The 18,989-nt window shown below is 38.1% G+C and overlaps 1 protein-coding gene across 3 annotated transcripts in view; it reads right to left on the bottom strand.

The window, feature by feature from the left end:
- Positions 1–1,504: 1,504 nt before the first annotated feature.
- LOC129371241 (CUGBP Elav-like family member 3) overlaps positions 1,505–18,989 on the bottom strand; it is a 30,982-nt gene continuing 13,497 nt past the window's right edge. For 2 of the 3 annotated variants that reach the window (XM_055047737.1, XM_055047738.1), the window contains 11 exons: positions 11,133–11,181; positions 10,606–10,734; positions 10,430–10,509; positions 9,429–9,584; positions 8,907–9,051; positions 7,716–7,850; positions 7,562–7,627; positions 6,396–6,500; positions 6,131–6,274; positions 5,764–5,932; positions 1,505–2,569 (listed from right to left, as the gene is read on the bottom strand). In XM_055047737.1, coding sequence (XP_054903712.1) covers positions 5,805–5,932; positions 6,131–6,274; positions 6,396–6,500; positions 7,562–7,627; positions 7,716–7,850; positions 8,907–9,051; positions 9,429–9,584; positions 10,430–10,509; positions 10,606–10,734; positions 11,133–11,181 — 1,137 coding nt within the window. In that variant the 3' untranslated portion in view covers positions 1,505–2,569; positions 5,764–5,804. Of the gene's footprint in view, positions 2,570–5,388; positions 5,488–5,763; positions 5,933–6,130; positions 6,275–6,395; positions 6,501–7,561; positions 7,628–7,715; positions 7,851–8,906; positions 9,052–9,428; positions 9,585–10,429; positions 10,510–10,605; positions 10,735–11,132; positions 11,182–18,989 lie in introns of all 3 variants that reach the window. The other variant, XR_008607134.1, reaches the window with a different exon arrangement.

Here is an 18,989-nt window from a genome sequence, read left to right as displayed (position 1 = left end):
CTTTATCATAAAACATTTCCTTATTCATCTTTTTAAATGAGCTTATTTGATTATAAAATAATTAAAAAATATGCCATTCCTTTTTGCTTTTCAGAAGTAGCATAACGTGAAATGTTTTTGCAACTTCTAGGTAAATAACTTTATTTATTGTCATGGTTTGAACAAATGAATACAATGAATTTTGTTGGCAAAAGTGTGTCAGACAACACTCCCATGAGCAAAATTGCTCAAAGAATGAACATTTTCAGTTAAACATGCAGAAAAAGTTATAATGTAAATTTACATATTAAAGGTAAATTAATTTGTATTAATTCATTATAAATTCCTTTCATAATTCCTTAGCACCTTCAGTTTTATTCATGCTGCACCTATATATATATATATTGTAAGGAAAATCACATTTGATGTGAACATTACTAATAATTTTTGGTCCTGCAGCTTAAATGTGGTGTAAAAGCTTTTAAAACCATGTCTTACGTTACATTTCACTAACTTCGCCGACCCCCCAAAAATTGCTCTTAAGCAATTTTTCTGTTTATGGTCTCCCCCAATAATGAGATTATGTCATAAATAAAATTTATTTTCAATAACCAGTTTTTCTCTTTTCTCATTTTCCATTTCATTCAAGACCACTTTTATTTCGGTGATACTACAGAATTGTGCTGAGACACCCATTTAAACGTTTGCCATTACAGATTAAGAATATTGCAGCTGTTCCTTTTACCAGCTAAGGCTCTTTTTCCTGTGACCTAAAATTGAAGCACACGAAGGGTTGTTCAAAGTGCACAGTGACATAAGGTCTACATACCCTGCAGCTTGTAAATTAGCTTTCCCAGATAGACACATTAGGTTCAGTAGGGCACGCTAAGTTAAGCTGCTGTTGCATCATTTCTGAGCGGTTACTTGATGTTCCTCAGATTGTTTTATTATGCTGTTATTACAAGGAAACAGATAAAACAATCATTCTTGTTGGATTTCTAGTTTGGACTTGGCAGAGTTGTAAACATGAATTGGTCATTAAATGTATGAATTGAGAAAATGCTTTCCTCGCGGACTACAACTGATCTTTTATCCTTTTTAACAAAAAGCAGCTGCACAGAAGTATTTGCATCAAAAATAGATTAAAAAAAATGTGTGCACTGTGATGATGCTACTTAGTTCATCTGCAGCTTTCAGTTAAAATAACATAATTTGGCTTGCACCCAATTATTCAGGTCTTTGTTTTGTAAACTGAGGCAAACTGAGACAAGCTTATCCAGGGAAATAAATAGTAGTTTCTATCTTGGTTAGAGGGTAATCAACTTCAATAGTGTTCTCAGAGATAAAGCAAGTACAGTGTGTAATTTTGCTGATAAACAATTTGTTATACATGAGTTCAGAAGATTAGATGCAAACCTCTTAATTGGTGGACTCCAGATACGCCCCCTACAGGTCACAAACGTCACGTACAGTTTAGAAATTTCCCATGATTCTTGCCAAAAACAGACACGAATGACAGGAGGCCTTTTAGTATGATACCTTTTATTTAAACTTAAAAAGAGTGGATCAAAAAACAGGATTCAATAAATAAGAAATAAATATAATTGCTGTAATAGTTAATAGATACATTATAATTACTCGATTGTAAGAGTCTGACACAAACAGGCTCTCAAAAGTTTTTCTTTAGAAAATCCTAAAACCAAAATATTGCATTGCCACTCAAACATTTTCTCCCAATAAACAAAATAATTGTTAAATTAGTAAATAAATAAATAAAAAATAGCTCAATTATTAAAACCTCCCGAATAAAAGTGCAACCCCGGCCCCCTCCCCTGTGTTTCACCTAAAATCTAAGTAGAAATTTAAAATAGGTTTGTGATTTCCCCATTTTACAATTTGGAATGTAATAGCTTTCTCATGAAGAATGATGATGTCACTAGTTGTATTAATAATAAGAATAATAATGATAATAATAGTTATGTTGCAGTGTTCTGTTCAGTGTTTTATCTAAAGTAGTATTCTTTTTTGCATGTTTTCTTGATTTTTTTTTTAAATGCTGCTCTTCGTAAACTAAACTATATACAGCTCATTAGGATCCTTTCCAAAGTCTTTCTAAGCTAGTCATTTAGCCATCTTTTTTTTTTTGCATTTTCTTTCTTTTTTATTATGAAACAACAATCCCTCTATATTTGTCACGTAATAGACATGGAATAGACGTGTTAAAGTCTATTGAAGTGATATATCATTGTTTTTTTAATCAGTCCCTTTCCTACACATGTGATCTGAGTTCTCTTAGTTGTACTAAATACCCTTTTCCATACAGACTGTGGTCAAACCAAGCTTTTGGCTGTACGGATACCTAATTTGTTTTAACTGTGTGTATGTGTGTGTTTTGAGTCAGTGTCAGCAGGCAGGTGTTTGTCTTGTGCATTTTATATACATTTCAGCTTTGAGTTTCACAATTAAGGGTATCTCTCTGTATGTCAGTGTGTTTGTGTGGCAGCTCTCCGCAGTCGCTCACAGGTAGAAGACAGTCTGAAAGCACAATGAACCCTGGGACTTCACCTTCAGTTGGACTCTGAGAGGTCGCCTGTGAGAGGAGTTGGAGGGTAGAGGGAGTGGTAAATGAACAAGAGGAGAGGAATAGAGAAAAATATAAAAGATTTTGTTAAAATTTGAAGGGAAACTGGAGCTCTGCGTGGGTTTCTGAGCTTCACATTTTGTCAAACATGCCCCATCCATCCAACAAGATTCCTGTCTGGGAATCACTGGAGCTACTGACAAACTTGCTGCTCCCCTTTGTACCTTTGGACGCTCCTAGCTTTTTTACATTTCAATCTTAGAGCATTATTGGTATATGTCAACAGCAGTAAATCATGGTGCTTTTACATATACATATACACTGTCTGATCAGATCATGCAGTTAATTACAGGAAGTCACTGGTATGCATCCTAGTATGACTGCAACTGTGTGTCTCAAAGGAAAGCATGTGTGTGTGTGTGTGTGTGTGTGTGTGTGGTGTGTGTGTGTGTGGTGTGTGTGTGTGTGCACTCATGAAACTCTGCGAACTCGCATTTCTGTGTTTTCAGCATGTGCTGCACTTAAGTGCCCTGGATCATGGCAAGCAAACACTACCAACAACATGCATCACTCGCTGGCATTAGCAGTATAGAAATTCTGGGTGACAATTTCATAAAAAAATGCTCTGGTTTTAATGCTTAAATTATTTTCATTGTTTATATATTCATTTATCAAAGCATTTAAATCATTAAATACATAATGCCTTGCAAAAATACTCACACCCCCGGAACATTGTAAAACAGTCGAAACACTGCGTTCCTTCAAAAGTGAAATACTAAACATTATTTTGATGGGTAATGATAAATGTAATGTAAAAGTGTAATGTTTCAATTGTTGATTTTTGATGATGTAAAACACTTTGAACTGCCTTGTTATTATATTGTACGAAGAAACTTAGGTTTGATTAATTTGATTGTCACATTTTCTGACGTTACAGCGACGAACCGTATTTTTTACTAAAATGTCATGTGGCAGCTCAGCACCAAATTGTTATTTTTCATAAAAAAATTAAAAAAAAACATCTGAAAAAGTGTGGTGAGCACCGCTGTGTTCATACTTATATGCATTAGACATATACTACACTCTGCAATAATTTAGAAGTACGTCTCCAGCAGATTTGTACTTGGTATGGAATTTGTTTGGTAATCCAAACACATGAATATTCACTGATTTAAACCATCATAACTCTGATTGCATTTGCCCCGGTCTCAAGTCTTTTGTTGCCTTTCACTGTTTTTTCCCCTCAGGATTGACCTTTAATTAGCTTCATCCATCTTCCAATAAACACAGACCAGTTTCCCTGCCCCTGCTAAGACATGACGCCGTCCTAGTGATTGCTTAGGATGACGCACAGTGTTAGTTTCTTTTTATGAACCATACCACTGTTAGTTTTAACCATTGCAGCTGTGCAATTTTTAGGGGAATCAGAGTTAAAAGCAGTTTGATACAATTGAAAGTCCCACTTTTCAAGTTTTTATTTGTAAAGATTTTTTTTTTAGAAACTATGTATTCTTTCCCTTCCTCTTCATAATTAAGCACTACATTGTGTTTTGGGTTGCAATATGGTAAATTGCGCAAGACGTCTGAGTGTGTGGTTACTTTTGCAAGGCATTGCATGTTACACAAAATTAAAAAAAACAAACATAAAAGTGAAAATCCTTTTGATGCCTCCACACTCTGATCTGACAGCAGCCTTGTTGAAGTTTTTAATTCTCTCGTATAAATAAAAAAACTCTCCCAGAATTCCTATATTTGAAGGCTGTTCTCCAATGAGCAAGAGGCACTTGTTCTTCCACCATGACACCATCATACCCTTCACCCCAAAACAAGTCAGAAGGAATAGTATAAGGAGGTTGAGATGAAAGAAACAGATCGACACTTGAAGAAGAGAAAAATGTGGAGAAGAAGAGGATAAGAGACAGAAAAAGAGGAGGAGCAGTGATAAAAGATGTGAAGAAAAGAAGCAGGAAAACTAAAGTGCAGCATCACAGTGTAAAAAACTCACAACCCAAGATTATGAACTCAGCCTATCAGAGTACAGCTCAACAAAATGCATGCTTACCCATAAATACAGAGCGCTACAGCCATCAAAAATATAACTTGATCTAATTCTTCTTGTTTATATATATCCCATGCGTTGGATCAGTTTGCAGCCACATTTTGGAGTTTTGCATACCATACACATGTCATATTCTCTTGTCCATCATGGCCTGCCATTTTATGCTGTAACATCCTAAAACATGTATTTTCTTCCCAGCAAAGCATCATTTTTGTTCCCTGTGTTGTTGCTGTGCTTGTCTCCACCACTTTGTTATGGAAAACAATGGAAACCTCAATGCAGAAGGCAATGCAACAAAGATTATTCAGTCCTGCATTACACGCTAACAGTGTAACACAGAAACATATGCACACATAAATGTCCACGCTCACTATTGTACCCAAACCATTTGTTCAAATAATAATAATAATGATAATAATAATGACACCAAACAGAACACTACAGAAACTGATCAAAAACAAAGCTGCAAAAAAATAACAAGCTTTGCTACAGAATTTATCAGATAGATTACTATAAAGTGATTAAGTGTATCAAATATCCAATCAGATCAGTTGAATCAGTTGAGTGCAGTCCTGGCTATAGATAGTTATTGATCAGTATGTGCACAGGTCAATACAAAATAAAGTCACAATGCACCAAACACAGTCTGTGATCACTACAGCAACAGGACATGCAGGTCAACGCATGGCTGGTTGCTCGAGGTGACAGAACCAACACAGGCAATAAAATCGCCACAGCAACCCAAACACAGGCCAACCAATCAACTTACAACAATGCGAGAGGAAGGGGGGATCAGGGCTTTATCGGTCACTAGGCAACCATTGCCATAGCGATGGGGTCCTCGTGAAATATGATTGGACGGGAGGATCTTGGGTGAGGTAAGTTGCCGTTTCGGGAAAAGATCAAAACAGCAGGGAAGAAATAAGATTGTGAAAGAAAATAAAAAAAGGAAAACAATATCTCATCACTTTTACGTTTCTTGACACAGGGTGCTTTCAGGAGCAACCCAATGCAAATTTACTGCAATGTCAAGCTTTTTTCCTGTTAAAAATTTACCAACAGTTAGCTTTTTACTGTCATTATTCTGTTCCTGAAGTATACAGGTCATCTTATTTCACTTTTTATCGCCTCACCACCACCTTACCTCTCCTCTCCATATTTGTTCGTTCTTCTCTCCGCTGTCACTCAATATGGGCGGTTGGCATCTTTGGGCCTTTTGAGCTGCACTTTGAGTCTTTTCATGCCAATCTGAAAGCCATTCATCGCCTGGATAGCAGCCTGAGCGCTGGCAGGGTTGTCAAAACTCACAAATCCTAAAAAAAAAAAAAAAAGAGATAAATAACATTCATGATAGAGCTATTTTTCTCTCACCTTAGTTTAAATGCAGACACTGACAGTATCTTATCCTCCAGAAGGCCAGCCTTTGTGTTTTTTTCACTTGTCCTTCCCTCGCTCTAGTAAACATGCTCTCCCCCTTCCCTCTGTCCTCCCCCACCCTGTGTGTGTCTCACCAAAACATTTGCTCTGGTTGGTGGCTCGGTCCACGAACACTTTAGCCGATATGACATTGCCAAAGGGCAGGAACATCTGCAGCATCTCAGAGTCACTGAACTCCTGTGGCAGGTGGTAGATGAAGATGTTACACCCCTCTGGACCTGACACAGACACACACGTAGGACGAAGACTCATAAATTACCCCACGCTTTCAGAAAACAACCCTAAACACCCTCAGTATCAAAAGGGGTGTGGCCCCAGCAAGACAGGAAGTCACATCACCTTCTCTTTGCTGCTGTTGCTGGGGCTGCTGGTGTTGCTGAGCAACCAGTGTCGGCTGCTGGGGAAACGGCTGCCCAACCAATCCGTAGGCAGCAGGGTACGCCGCTATTGGAAGAGAGACAGGAGCATTAACGTCTTATTGGGTAATAACAACAGGTGGCAACATGAGAGTGCCCAATAGAGACATTTCCTTTGAACTGAGGGGTTCCCTGTTGAAGGTGAAATCTATTAACTACAGAGCGGAGCAAGTCTACAGAACAAAGACACTGTTGATCCCAATCTGGTTTGCACACATTGCATCATCGCTGCAATCCCTGGTTATAAACATCATCTATAAATCGAGTCTTTGTGAACTCAGATAAATCATAAAATCAATTACCCTTGAAGATGTTTTGCCCTGGACAGCAAGACTAAGGAGACATTGCTTGAATGTTCTTCATTTAATCTACTGTATGAACCACTGCTTTGAGCAGATGGGTGCATTACTACATGTGCATGACTAGATTCCCAAATGTATATGTAATATCCATTCATGCTTATCCTTGTAAGGTCACAGGAGTTGGTGCCTATCTCCAGTGGTTACTGGGCGATAGGATGATTATCACAGGGCATCGCAGATAGGATAGGAGAAGCACTCATACATGAACAGTCATTCAAAAAGGCAATTTAGAATAACCAATACACCCATTTTGGGAGGAAGTAAGAGTACCTGGAAACAACACATTCATGAATCTCTCCAGGTTATTGGTTTCTTCCCACAGTCCAAAAATCTGCATTTATAATTGGTTAATTGGTGTTTCTAAACCTGAACCTTAGGTATGAGTGTGAGCATGCATGGTTGTTTGTTCTATCGGCAAAATCAATTATCAAATCAATTTACCACTCAGCCCTACACTGAATTGAATGAGATGAATTTGGACTCAATCTGATTGAATGAAATAAACAAGGAATTAACCAAATTGAATGAAAAGAGTTGGTATAAAAAGAATGGACTTAGGATGGGTCAGTTTGAATGCAAAAACTTTGAGGTAAACTGACCTGAAATAATGAATTTGGGATCAACTGGGTTGAATTAATTAATTTGGATTGTGTGTAATTGGACATGACCTTTTTTCCTTTATAAAGTACTTTGAGAAAGAATTTTACAAATCTATGCTAATGCAAACCTGTGTAGTGCTGCATGCCTGCGTAGGCTTGCTGAAGAGGGTCCAAAGCTGCAGCTGGACTCTGGGCTGGAATAAAAACAAGAAGAGCAGCGGAGATTAACAATCTGACCAACGTGATAATCTACAAATCTGTACTGTTCCTTTATCAAGCTACCTTGGTATGGGTGAACTCCATTGGTGTACAGCGTTTCTGTTTGCTGTCCATTGGTGGGAGCTGGCACGCTGCTGTAACCATTCACTCCTAATGCTGACACAGGTGTTGCTGCGATAGTTGGTGGAGTGTTTGTACCTGCAGATATAGATTACACCAAAACAATTACTTCCTAGTTAAGTGAAACATGTACAATGTTTTGGTATTTACAGGGTTTGTACACTTTTCCCATAGCAAAATTCATTTCATTTCAAGCATTTTCAAGTTTACAAACTTTTCAACACCACACTTTGAAGATAAAAACAAAGTGAACTGAACAAAAAAGAAAATGTTTTAATTCACTGTTATCTATGACTTATCACTTATTAATAATGTGATCTGCTGTATTCAAAATTCTACAGCAGGGACAAGGTAAACTAAAATATAGCAAAATTTTATGTTTCTCTCACACATTTTTGCACCTTACTCATCTGAGCCCAAAACACAAATTTCACAAAAAACCCTCAATTTCACTACCATTGTTCAGTGTATAAAATATAAGATTATAAATTAATCATTAAGTCAAAAGGAATAATAATAATAATTTTTTACATTAAAACAATCAAAACAAATTGTTTCAAGGTCCTACTTAAATTAAATGCTTAAGCACAATATACAAAGTAAAAAAAAATCTCTACAAAATGTTCTTGCTAAGTTTTCTGGCTTTTAGCAAATATAAATAATTTAGGAAAATGTCTAGACAAGAGAAATTTAGTCTGATTTATCTTCAGAAAAAAAATATCTTGTTCTTAGGTCTATGAAAATATCTGATTTCATCTGCACATATAGTTTTACAAATTTATGCTTTTAATCAAGTAACTTTATTACAAAACTGTGCAGTTTAAGTATAAAGCACTTTCAAGGAATTTAAAATCACTTTCCAAACCTTCAAAACACCTAGTTGAAATTCAAGAATTTTCAAGGATTTCAAGGATATCTATTCTGTTGAACCTCTGCAGGATGGGAAGATTGGAGACTTTAAATCTTTACAAGCAGCAACACTGACTTTCCTTGGAATAGGATGAAGAGTTCACATCCTCCAATCCATAATCTAAATGTTTCTTTGTAGTTTGGTTCAATAAAAACATACTGCAGCCTCTCTACCTTAATTTCAGGTATTTACAGAGAATGAAGAGAGTGCATGAGGGGAATTACCCGAAGACGGTGTGATGGGTGTAATGGGTGTTGCAATGATTCCGTTGGCATTGAGTGCCGCCATCTGCTGCATCTGTACAGCAGCAACTGTTGCGACAGGAGACAAGTACGCTGACTGGGCAACCAGGGCCTGCTGTTGGACAAGCTGTAGACGAGGGAGAAAGAGGATGAAGGAGAGCAAGGGGGTTAAATTGATATGAGAAAAAGAGAAAGAGAGAGAAAAGAAGATGAAAAATGGGAGGAAGGGCCAAGGAGAGGGAGTGATGGAGGAACAGATGAATAGAGATCTAATTACAAGGCCATTATGTCCCAAGTCAGTGGGTTAATGGTTGTGTGTTGCGGGAAGGCTAATGCCAGATGACGTATGTTCTGTTGTCTGTGTAATAACATTAGCTCCAATTAGACCACTGATAGCCTCTTCAAACTTATTACATCCTTTCATAAGCACAGCACTGCCCTTGAAAACTTGGTGTCTAGCAAATGTGAGAGCCATACAGTTGGCTTTTGTGTGTCTGTGCTTGCCTGTGCGTTGACCGCCTGCGTGTAGGCATTGTAGGCAGGAAAGTTGAGGGTCATGGGGCTGAAGATGCCGAGTTGGGAGGCCACCTGCTGCATCCTCCTCAGCCCCCGCTCCTTCTCCGTGTCAGCAAACTTCACCACCAGACTGGACGACGCTCCCTGTGGACGGGGAGATACACTTTACAATGCTCTCTAAAAGTAGTCATTCACATTTTCTCATTGGACCACTGAAAATTTCAGTGTGTTATAATGAACTTTATGTGACAGATTAACTTGTGGGGGCTGATGTAACACTGAAGGAAACATCATGGTTCTCACATGGTGCTCAAGAATATTTACAAATAAAAATGTGGAAAATGTACTAAGTATTTGTTACCAGTCCTCTTTATTCTAAATTGCTATATAAAAACATTGTTTTCACCAAGAAAATCGTCTCTATGTGTGTAATTTTATGTCAGTTTAAACGCAGCTGTTCTGTTAACCTTTCTGTTCTATGACCAGAAAGGTCAGGGATAAAGTTCACCACTGTGAAACATGGAGGTGGCAACATCATGCTGTTGTGATATTTCTTCAGCAAGTACAGGGAAGCTGAAGGTAAAAACGTGTTATGGATATTTGTAGCTTGATTTACAGATCATTTCCATCCAACCTGACCGAGTTTGAGCTATTTTGTAAAGAAAAACATTTTGTTTCCAGCTGTTCAAAGCTAATTGAGACATTCCTCATAAAGAGTTGCAGATGTAATTGCAGTGGCAATTGCCATTGCATTTTCTGTAAAATCGATCTAATCTGTGGAAATCCAAACACAATTATGTGCTGCTTTTAATACATTTATCACTTAAAATGCATAAAATACAACAAGGTTTAATGTATCAACATGTTAAAAGGGTATTAAAACGTTTTCAAAAACAGAATCCAAATCTTTACTCAAATTAATCACATAGATATAAATGTTGAATGTCTTTATGTTTTAGATCATTAGTCGTCGTATGCGTGGAGCTTACAGGCATTGTGCGGCTCCCATGCAGGCTGCTGATTGCAGCTTGGGCTTCGGCATGACCCTGGAATTTCACAAAGGCGCACCCTGCACAGCAAAAACAAACACAGTTATCAAATTAGTAATCAATGCTACAGCAAATAAAGTTGATTTCCTTGAGCAGTTCAACCTTATGAAATTTACCTTTGCTTGTGCCATCTGGTCCTCTCAAAACAGTGCATTCCTCTATGCTGCCAAAGGGCTCAAACAGCCTTCTGACATCCTCATCACTCTGCTGCTTTCCCAACATGCCCACAAACAACTTCCTGTCCTCTGGGACACCAGGGATGTGCAGAAGAAAGGAAAACAAAAAGACATAAAATCAATTTATTTGCCCCCAAACTGATAACATATCTTCTTATAACATGAAGGTTGAAGCTATAGAGGAAAATATGCTATTTTCGTCCACCAGGGAGCAGTATTGACCAGAGACTTGTTTTTGGAAAAGTGAGGAGCTCTTGTGAATGTTTGTGTAAAAATATATGGGTATATAGTAAAATCATGCACAGCATGAAACCTTCTAACATCTATTAAAGATGATCTGAGGTTAATGTCTTTAACACACCTCAAAATTGACAAAAAATAAAATATACAACTCATTGAGATGGCTGAGTTTATAGTTAGGGAAGACATTTTGAAAATGTCCTCACAAAAGGAGAAAGATGACTCACCTCCTCGGCCTTCACTGTCAGCTGGTTTAACTTGGATCGGCCGATTCATCTATAGGACAAACAAAAGAAAAGCAAAGCAAGGCAGGTCAACATTAAGTGCCTTTCAGTCACATTCAATTCAAGTCCACGAAAGATATTTAACTGCCTGGTGAGATGTATGCTATCCTTTAATCAATAAATTTACTCCAATGATTGATTTATGATGGTTGGTTTTTGGTGAGAAGTTCAGTAATCATAAAAACTGTCACTAAATTAGGAACATCTTGAAAACTATCAACAGAACCAAAACTAGAGACCTTAAGCATCAGACTTAATTTTAAAATGAAATGAGGTGCCTTAATGTTACAAAAGATAGGCCAGGCCCATTTTTTAAAGTTATTTGTATACTATGGTTAGGTTAGGAGTAGAAATGCACTCTAAAAGCTTTTCTTCTCCAATACTGATTTCCAGTCTATTTTGAGGTCTGACGTGCATAGCTGTGATTTAAACTTTTATTAAAACACATCAATCAGACAGAAACTCTGCTATATGTTCTTGAAAAAAGTCAGTCATTTTAAATATAACAGGAAATGTAGGAATTACAAGACGATTTCCAGTTATGTCACTATCTTTCATCTGTTTTTTATTTATTAAACTCCTTCAGAAGAAATGCTATTAGTTGATGTATTTTAAACAGAGGGGGTTCTTCTTCTTGATGCATTTAATTACTAGGAAAAATATGTTTTTATCATTTGATCTGCCAATTAGTAGTCAGACCTTATCAAAGAAAAAAAAAATACAGCGGAATCCAATTTTTTTAATGGCATAATTTCAACCTCAGTAAAAATGCAGTCTAAAGAAATATATTCTTTGAGAAACTTTTATTTTTTAAAGAAAACCTTTTCTCAGATTAAAGAAAATATTTTCTTAATATTACAAAAGATAGGCCAGACCCATTTTTTAGTTATTTGTATACCATGGTTGTAATATTCTAGGTGACCTAGAAAACCACCGTAAAATATCAACCCTAATGAAAATTTTCAGACGTGTAAAATAATTCTTTCATTTCTAAAAAACAAACAAACAAACAAAAAACTAATGAAGGTAATGACAACAGTCAGGGTCTATTCATGTATTTTTGTTGCTCAAGTATCAAGATTATGGTTAGTTAAGTAATCAAACAGCTGCAGTTGATCCAGAATGCTGCTGCTCGCGTTCTCACTAAAACCAGGAAGACAGAGCACATAACACCAGTTTTAAAGTCCCTCCACTGGCTCCCTGTAGCTCAAAGAATAGATTTTAAAATACTGTTGTTAGTTTACAAATCACTGAACGGTTTGGCACCACAATACATCAAAGATCTGCTGTTGTCATATCAACCTCCCAGACCTCTGAGGTCTTCTGGTTCTGGTCTGATCTGCATCCCCAGAACCAGAACCAAGCGAGGAGAAGCAGCTTTCAGCATCTATGCACCAAAAATTTGGAACAAACTTCCAGAAAACTGTAAAACAGCAGAAACCCTGACTTCCTTTAAATCTCAACTGCAAACACACCTGTTTAGAATTGTATTTGAAATGTAATATGTAACAATGTATTGTTTATTCCATGATGCATGACTTTGTGTTTTGCGTTTATGATGTAAAGCATTTTGAAATGCCTTGCTGCTGGAATGTGCTATACAAATAAAATTTTATTTGATTTAAGTAGAAATTAACCTTTTTATGACTGAGATAGATTCCCAGTTTTCCTTCTGCATTGATCTGGCAACTCAAATTTAGAAAGAAACCATTTTTTCATTTTAAGAATTGTAACAAGATTATCCTCATTTATGCATCAAAAATATGTTCCTGACCTTTATGTGGTTTTTAATCAAGTCAAAAGGGTGCTTTGAAGTAGATGCTGTTAGGTGATGCTTATCTGGATTTAAAATGGTGGGAGTCATTAGTTTTGATATGTTTAATAAATTGTTTTAAAAAATGTTTTTTTTTCCCAGTATTTGATCTTTGGATTGAGAGAAACTAGGTCAATTGGCCGACTGAACTGGTGCTTCTCCAGTTAGCAGGTGACATTTGCTTCAAGACTCAAACATAAACAGTCTTTGATTTGTCCCACATACACACACTCAAAGACTAGGGGATTGAGAAGTGGCGAGATTAAGAATGCAGGCAAGCTGATCTGGATTACCTAAAAAGTAGGGATTAGATGAGGGACAAGAGAAGGCAGAGACACAGGCAAGAGGAGAAATGAGACAGGGCAGGCGTGGGAGAGAGGGGGAGATAATGTTGTTCAGTGAAATGACAAGTGTGTAAAGGGAACGGGCACAGTCAACTGAAAATAAAAGGATAGGAAAAAAACAACTCAGAGTGAGAAGCCTGGGGGACCCCGATTCACATCGACCGCTAGAAAGGGCAGGTGGAAGGCTAAAAGGAACCCCGGGGAGTAAATGGAAAAAGAAGTATTACATGGAAAGTGCGAAAGCGAAAGGCTGAGAGTGGAGGGATGAAAGCAGAGCCTGCCCCAGAGAGAGGATTCAAAAAGAATAGAAAGGGAAAGAGGAGCAGGCAGGCGGACGGGCGTGATTCAGTCGTGACTCGCTCTGTCTAAAAAAATCTCATGACTACCAAGATCCTCTGCCAAGAGTGCTGATGCATTATCCCAAACCCACGTTGCAAACATCCCTCCCATTCATATCTTCTGTACCTTTGGCTAATACAAACAAAAAGACAGAAAAAAAAAAAACTACCTATGACTAAGCACACAGTGAAAGAGAAATGGGCTGGAGGAGCAGAGAAGTAGAATGATGGTGACAAAAAGAGGAGAGACATGGAACGACGAAGAAGAAGCAAGGTGTTCTTGTGTTTGTGATGTAAAGCACTTTGAAATGCCTTGCTGAAATGTGCTATACAAATAAAATTTGATTGATTGATAGGTCCTGAGGAGGAGCGGAGGAGAGACAGGACTCAACAAAGAACTGTGGAGTCAACTCTACAGGAGCGATGACATAACTTCTTTTTATTTGAATTCTTACAAATGTTGCTAGAGTTTGAGCGAATGTGTGGACTCGTAGAAAAGGACGAAATATGTAGACAGAAGGGATGAGAAGGAGGAAGAATAGCTCAGCGTCCCAGTGGGGTGTTAAGGCAATGTAATGATGCTGGTAATTGAGGAGAGGGCAGAGAAGAAAGACAGATCCATGCATTTGATTAATCAGCTCTTAGCTGTCACCACAAAACTATCGATCTAGGGCAAGGCCATCCCACACACAAACACACACACACACATGCCAAGGCATCATCACACGCCGATGAAAACACACCTCTTCGCATCTGTTCATAACACACACTCAAAAATTAGGAACAAATATTTTTTTTAACTAGCACCTTTACTGGAGAAATCCATCCATCCATCCATCCATCCATCCATCCATCCATCCATCCATCCATCCATCCATCCATCCATCCATCCATCCATCCATCCATCCATCCATCCATCCATCCATCATCCATCCATCCATCCATCCATCCATCCATCCCATCCATCCATCCATCCATCCATCCATCCATCCATCCATCCATCCATCCATCCATCCATCCATCCATCCATCCCATCCCAGTCCTATGTTATTGCTGTCCATCTCAGTTGCCATCCATCAGCTCATTGATCAGTCCCGTCTTGTACATTGATTTGGGCTTCCTTTGTAGAGAGGCCTGATCGTTGCAAGATTTGTGTCCACCAACCTTCTCTCTAACCTTGGATCAATCCATCACCTCTTCAATTTCTTCCTCCATTAAGCCTTGTCCTTGTGCACATAAACAGAAAACCCCCAGCACTTCCAGTGGAATCACAGCTTATTGATTAGTGTATATACACAGATATTCAGATCCCCTTTCCTAAAAAGCATCCCCACAGCTTAATTCTGCCACCATCAAACATTGGGTTACGGCTTTCTAATCAACTCTGCTTCAACCTTCTCCACAACTCCCTCCCTGTCCTCCCTCCTGGTGTTTGTTTCTGAATGTCCCCTAAAAAATCTCAGAGGAATTCACAGAAAAATTAGATTAGAACTAAGATTAAATTACACACAAGTGGGCTCTATTTACTAAGTTGGTGACTTCTGAAGGCAATTGATTTGACTGGATTTTACTGACAGTATTAAAGAAAGCTGAATTTCAATGTAAGCCACATTTTTCACATTTTTACTTGGGAAAACATTCTGGAAGCAATGTATAATTTTTTTCCCCACTTCACTATTATGTGCAATGTTGTGCAGGTTCATCACAGAAAATCCCAACAAAATACACTGTTGTATGAAGTGTGTGGTTGTAACATGACAAATTACTACAGGGTTGAGTGGGTGGATTAATACTTTTGCAAGGCTCTGGACATGAGCGTTATGACATTACAATCTTAAGCAAATAATATGCGTTTCAGTGATAAAAGTGCTTGAAAAAAATGAGCAGGAGAAACTAAAGACATGAAGAGAAGCAGCAGGTGAGACAAGCAGACTGTCTCTTCAGAGACATCACAATGGGATCGGAAAATTCGCATGGCAACCAGCTTGTTGTCATGGCAATCATATGACGGCACACTGAGTAGGTAAACAAGGATGCTGGTTGCCAAGGGCGACTGCTGTGCTCTTTGGGTAAACAAAGAATTAGTGCCAGAGGATGCTTTAGTGGCTTTGTACTGCCCTCTAAATTGTCTCTACAACGATTTTAGTCTCTGGATTCTAGCATGAAAACCAGGAATATGAGCACCAAATATGAGTAAAAACGTTAGAGAAGAAAGAAATGTACATTGAAGAGAATGATGAAGAAGGTGGCAGGGGCCAGATATGGAAATAAGTATGTGGCAAATCTATACTGTGCTGATTAAAATTCCCTTGAGCCTGGTTAGGCAGTCAAACTGTACTCCAGTTTGTCTTTGTCTCTCTCCTTTACACAAGAACAGCAGCACACTCTTTTCATGTCAAATTATCCTCTAATTACTCACGTTCCAAAGAAGACTTAATTAACAGCAACCATCTGCAAACGTGTACATGTAAAGAGGAGCCAGGACACGCGCTGAAGTGCAGTTTGATCTATCCTGCTGCATACTAAGAAGCTTTCCAAGTTCCTGTGTCTCAGAGGAAAGTGAACTTGCATCTGAGTTCACAAATGTGGGCATAAATGTGATGCTGCATGAGCACACACACATTGAGTGAAAGCCCAGCTTCCACTCATGTGTACTCCTGACCAAAACTTGCATGCAAACACATGCCCATTTACACGCTGTGGTGTCAACAGAAATACTATAGACACACAGTGTCAATGCAAACACACACACACACTGAAACAGTTTTACGGTACTCCTTTCCAATGTCTCACAGCACCCGACCTTTTGCTCACACAGAAACAAACACACACTACACACTTACAGTTAATCTTACTCCCTGCAGTAATGTGGAGAGGATTGTACCAGGATTAAAGGATATTAAATCCTTGGATTATCCAATCAAATCGTATTTTGCCCCCTCCCCCACCCACGCAAAAAATCAGTGGAACAAACCATCCACCGTGATGAGAGGGGAAGTGGTTGGAAAAAGAAACTGTACAGAGATAAAGCTACAGCTTTATTTTGTATTTGCTTCTCTTTTGCCATCAAAAGTATTTCTGCGTAACAGGAAGGAATTATTCATGCAACACTTAAAATTCAAGACAACATACATTCATGTGAGTACGCATCCATGTGAAATGCTCTCTTGAATCCTCTGTAAACTCATATGTTCACACCTCCTCATTCCCCTTTTACTCTCCCTCGGGACACTTCAACCTAACAATTTCAGAAGTCCATTTTCCAAAATGCCCAAGGAATGAAAACTATTTTTATCCCCACTCCAGAATCTCGCATTATTTCTGCCTCTCCTTGACTCCTTGGTTCCTTGCTTTCCGCATCGAGATTCATAATCCTCCATGTTCTGCTTTTGATGGCAGTATCAGCTTTCTTTTCCGGGAACATCTCTTTTTTAATCTTCAATGTTTGTCTAATTATTCCAAGAAATTTACCAACAGCGTGTTGCAATGATGATAAAACAGTAAAAACTAAAAAATTTTTTTTACCAGTTTTAAGTTTATCCTTAGATACAAACAGAGGCCCACAAAAAAAAAAAAAATTATTCAGCAAATCTTGAAACATAAATGCAGCTTTTATTGATGGTGAGTCTGCACACTTACAGCTGTCGCAGAACCAAATAATTAGCAGCTCATGCACACAATCAGCATTTTAATCAGAATTATTGAATAACATACAAATATTTATCAGAGAAAAAAAAAACATTTAGCACAGGCCTGAAGGTATATAGCTCCAAATTACAAAAATGTCATGGCAACACACACTACAATTTGTCCAATTCATATTTAGCTATAAAGACCTTTAGATCCAGTCACACATATTTCATTTTGAAGATCTCTACTTCATCCAACAAAACAAATATATAACATACAACAACTACCAGAACTGGACACGATATAAAATATAGATCAGGGTCATATTTTGCACTGCGTGAGTCAAACTCTATGAAAAGTTAACATGTCTGTAAGAACCCAATATTCATGACGATCAAACTAAATTTGTCCCTCTCATTTAGCGCACCATGAAAACATTAAAAGAGAAACAGGGAGTGAAGGTGGAACAGAAGCACAGCTCCACCCCTCCATGCTATCATCCCTATTTAGAACCACGTTGGGCTTTGCATCCCTCAGGTTTCCTAGCAACCTAGCATCTGGCTCAACTCCGTTGCCTAGTGACACAGGCTCCTGGTGCCCCGTCCTCCTCTCCCCCTTCAACTGTCTCTAATTCCTTTCTTCACACCTGAGAGGGCTGCCCTCCATCTCCTCCGTTCAGTAAGCTATCTGGCAGAAATCCTTCACCAGCCTCTCTGCTGGAGCAGCAACCCATTCCCTTTCCTCTCACTGTGTTTTTCTCCTCATTTGCCTGCATAATAATAACAACATGCATAAAGCAGCACTAGCCACTGTGTTGATCCCCAGAATATTACACTGTTTTTGTCAAGCCCAACGAGAACATTCAGCATGCAGCAGCGGAGCACTCACTGAAATTTGATCCTGTGGATTTAGTTCAACATAATCCAACAGCACTATAGCGGATAACTGTTAGACCTATGCACTTGGACCTTCTTTCTATTTTCGGGAGTGTAAGTCCTTTGGGAAATGAGCTGGTGAATTAAAAAGGCCGTTCAAAGCCGTACAGATTCATGGCTCCAGAAATCTCACATTCACTGAGATTACGTCCAATCCGGAGCCTGACACATTTATGAAAGAAAGCTCAGTGAGTTATGGTGTAGGCAAGAATCCAGAAAATAAAAGACTGCCATCCAAATGGATTTATGCTCTTACATGGTCACATTCAAACACACTGGTTTTTAACTCTACCATTTCATGAATGGGTACATAGAAATGTGTATTTGTGTCATAAAATGAGGTCAGTTCAACCTCAAGTGGACAGAAAAATTGGATACATTACATTGTGCCTTTTTTTCACTAATCATAGCAGATTACAGGATAAATGCCTTCCTGCATAAGGTAGGCATTAAAAGTAGAATAAATCAAGTCAATTTTTAGGAATAAATACAAAGTTTCTTATTAATTTAATTGCAAATGTGATATTGGGAACATGATATCAAAATGGATTCAGTTTTTATAAAATGGGGTGAATAATACAATCTGAAAATCAAATACTTTTCCACACCATAAAATATATGAGAGTTGATTATTGTTCTTAATCTAAAATAATAAGACAGTCTATACAATGAGAAATATTACATGGAAAAACTGGATGGTTACTAATCATCCAAGCAGGGGAAGTCCTAAACAAGTTTAA

Source organism: Poeciliopsis prolifica, unplaced genomic scaffold, assembly GCF_027474105.1.
Source record: "Poeciliopsis prolifica strain line A6 unplaced genomic scaffold, Auburn_PproV2 SCAFFOLD026, whole genome shotgun sequence".
In the NCBI taxonomy this organism is placed as follows: domain Eukaryota; kingdom Metazoa; phylum Chordata; class Actinopteri; order Cyprinodontiformes; family Poeciliidae; genus Poeciliopsis; species Poeciliopsis prolifica.
The sequence above is the reverse complement of the archived record's forward strand: the minus strand, read 5'-3'. Positions and strand labels throughout refer to the sequence as shown.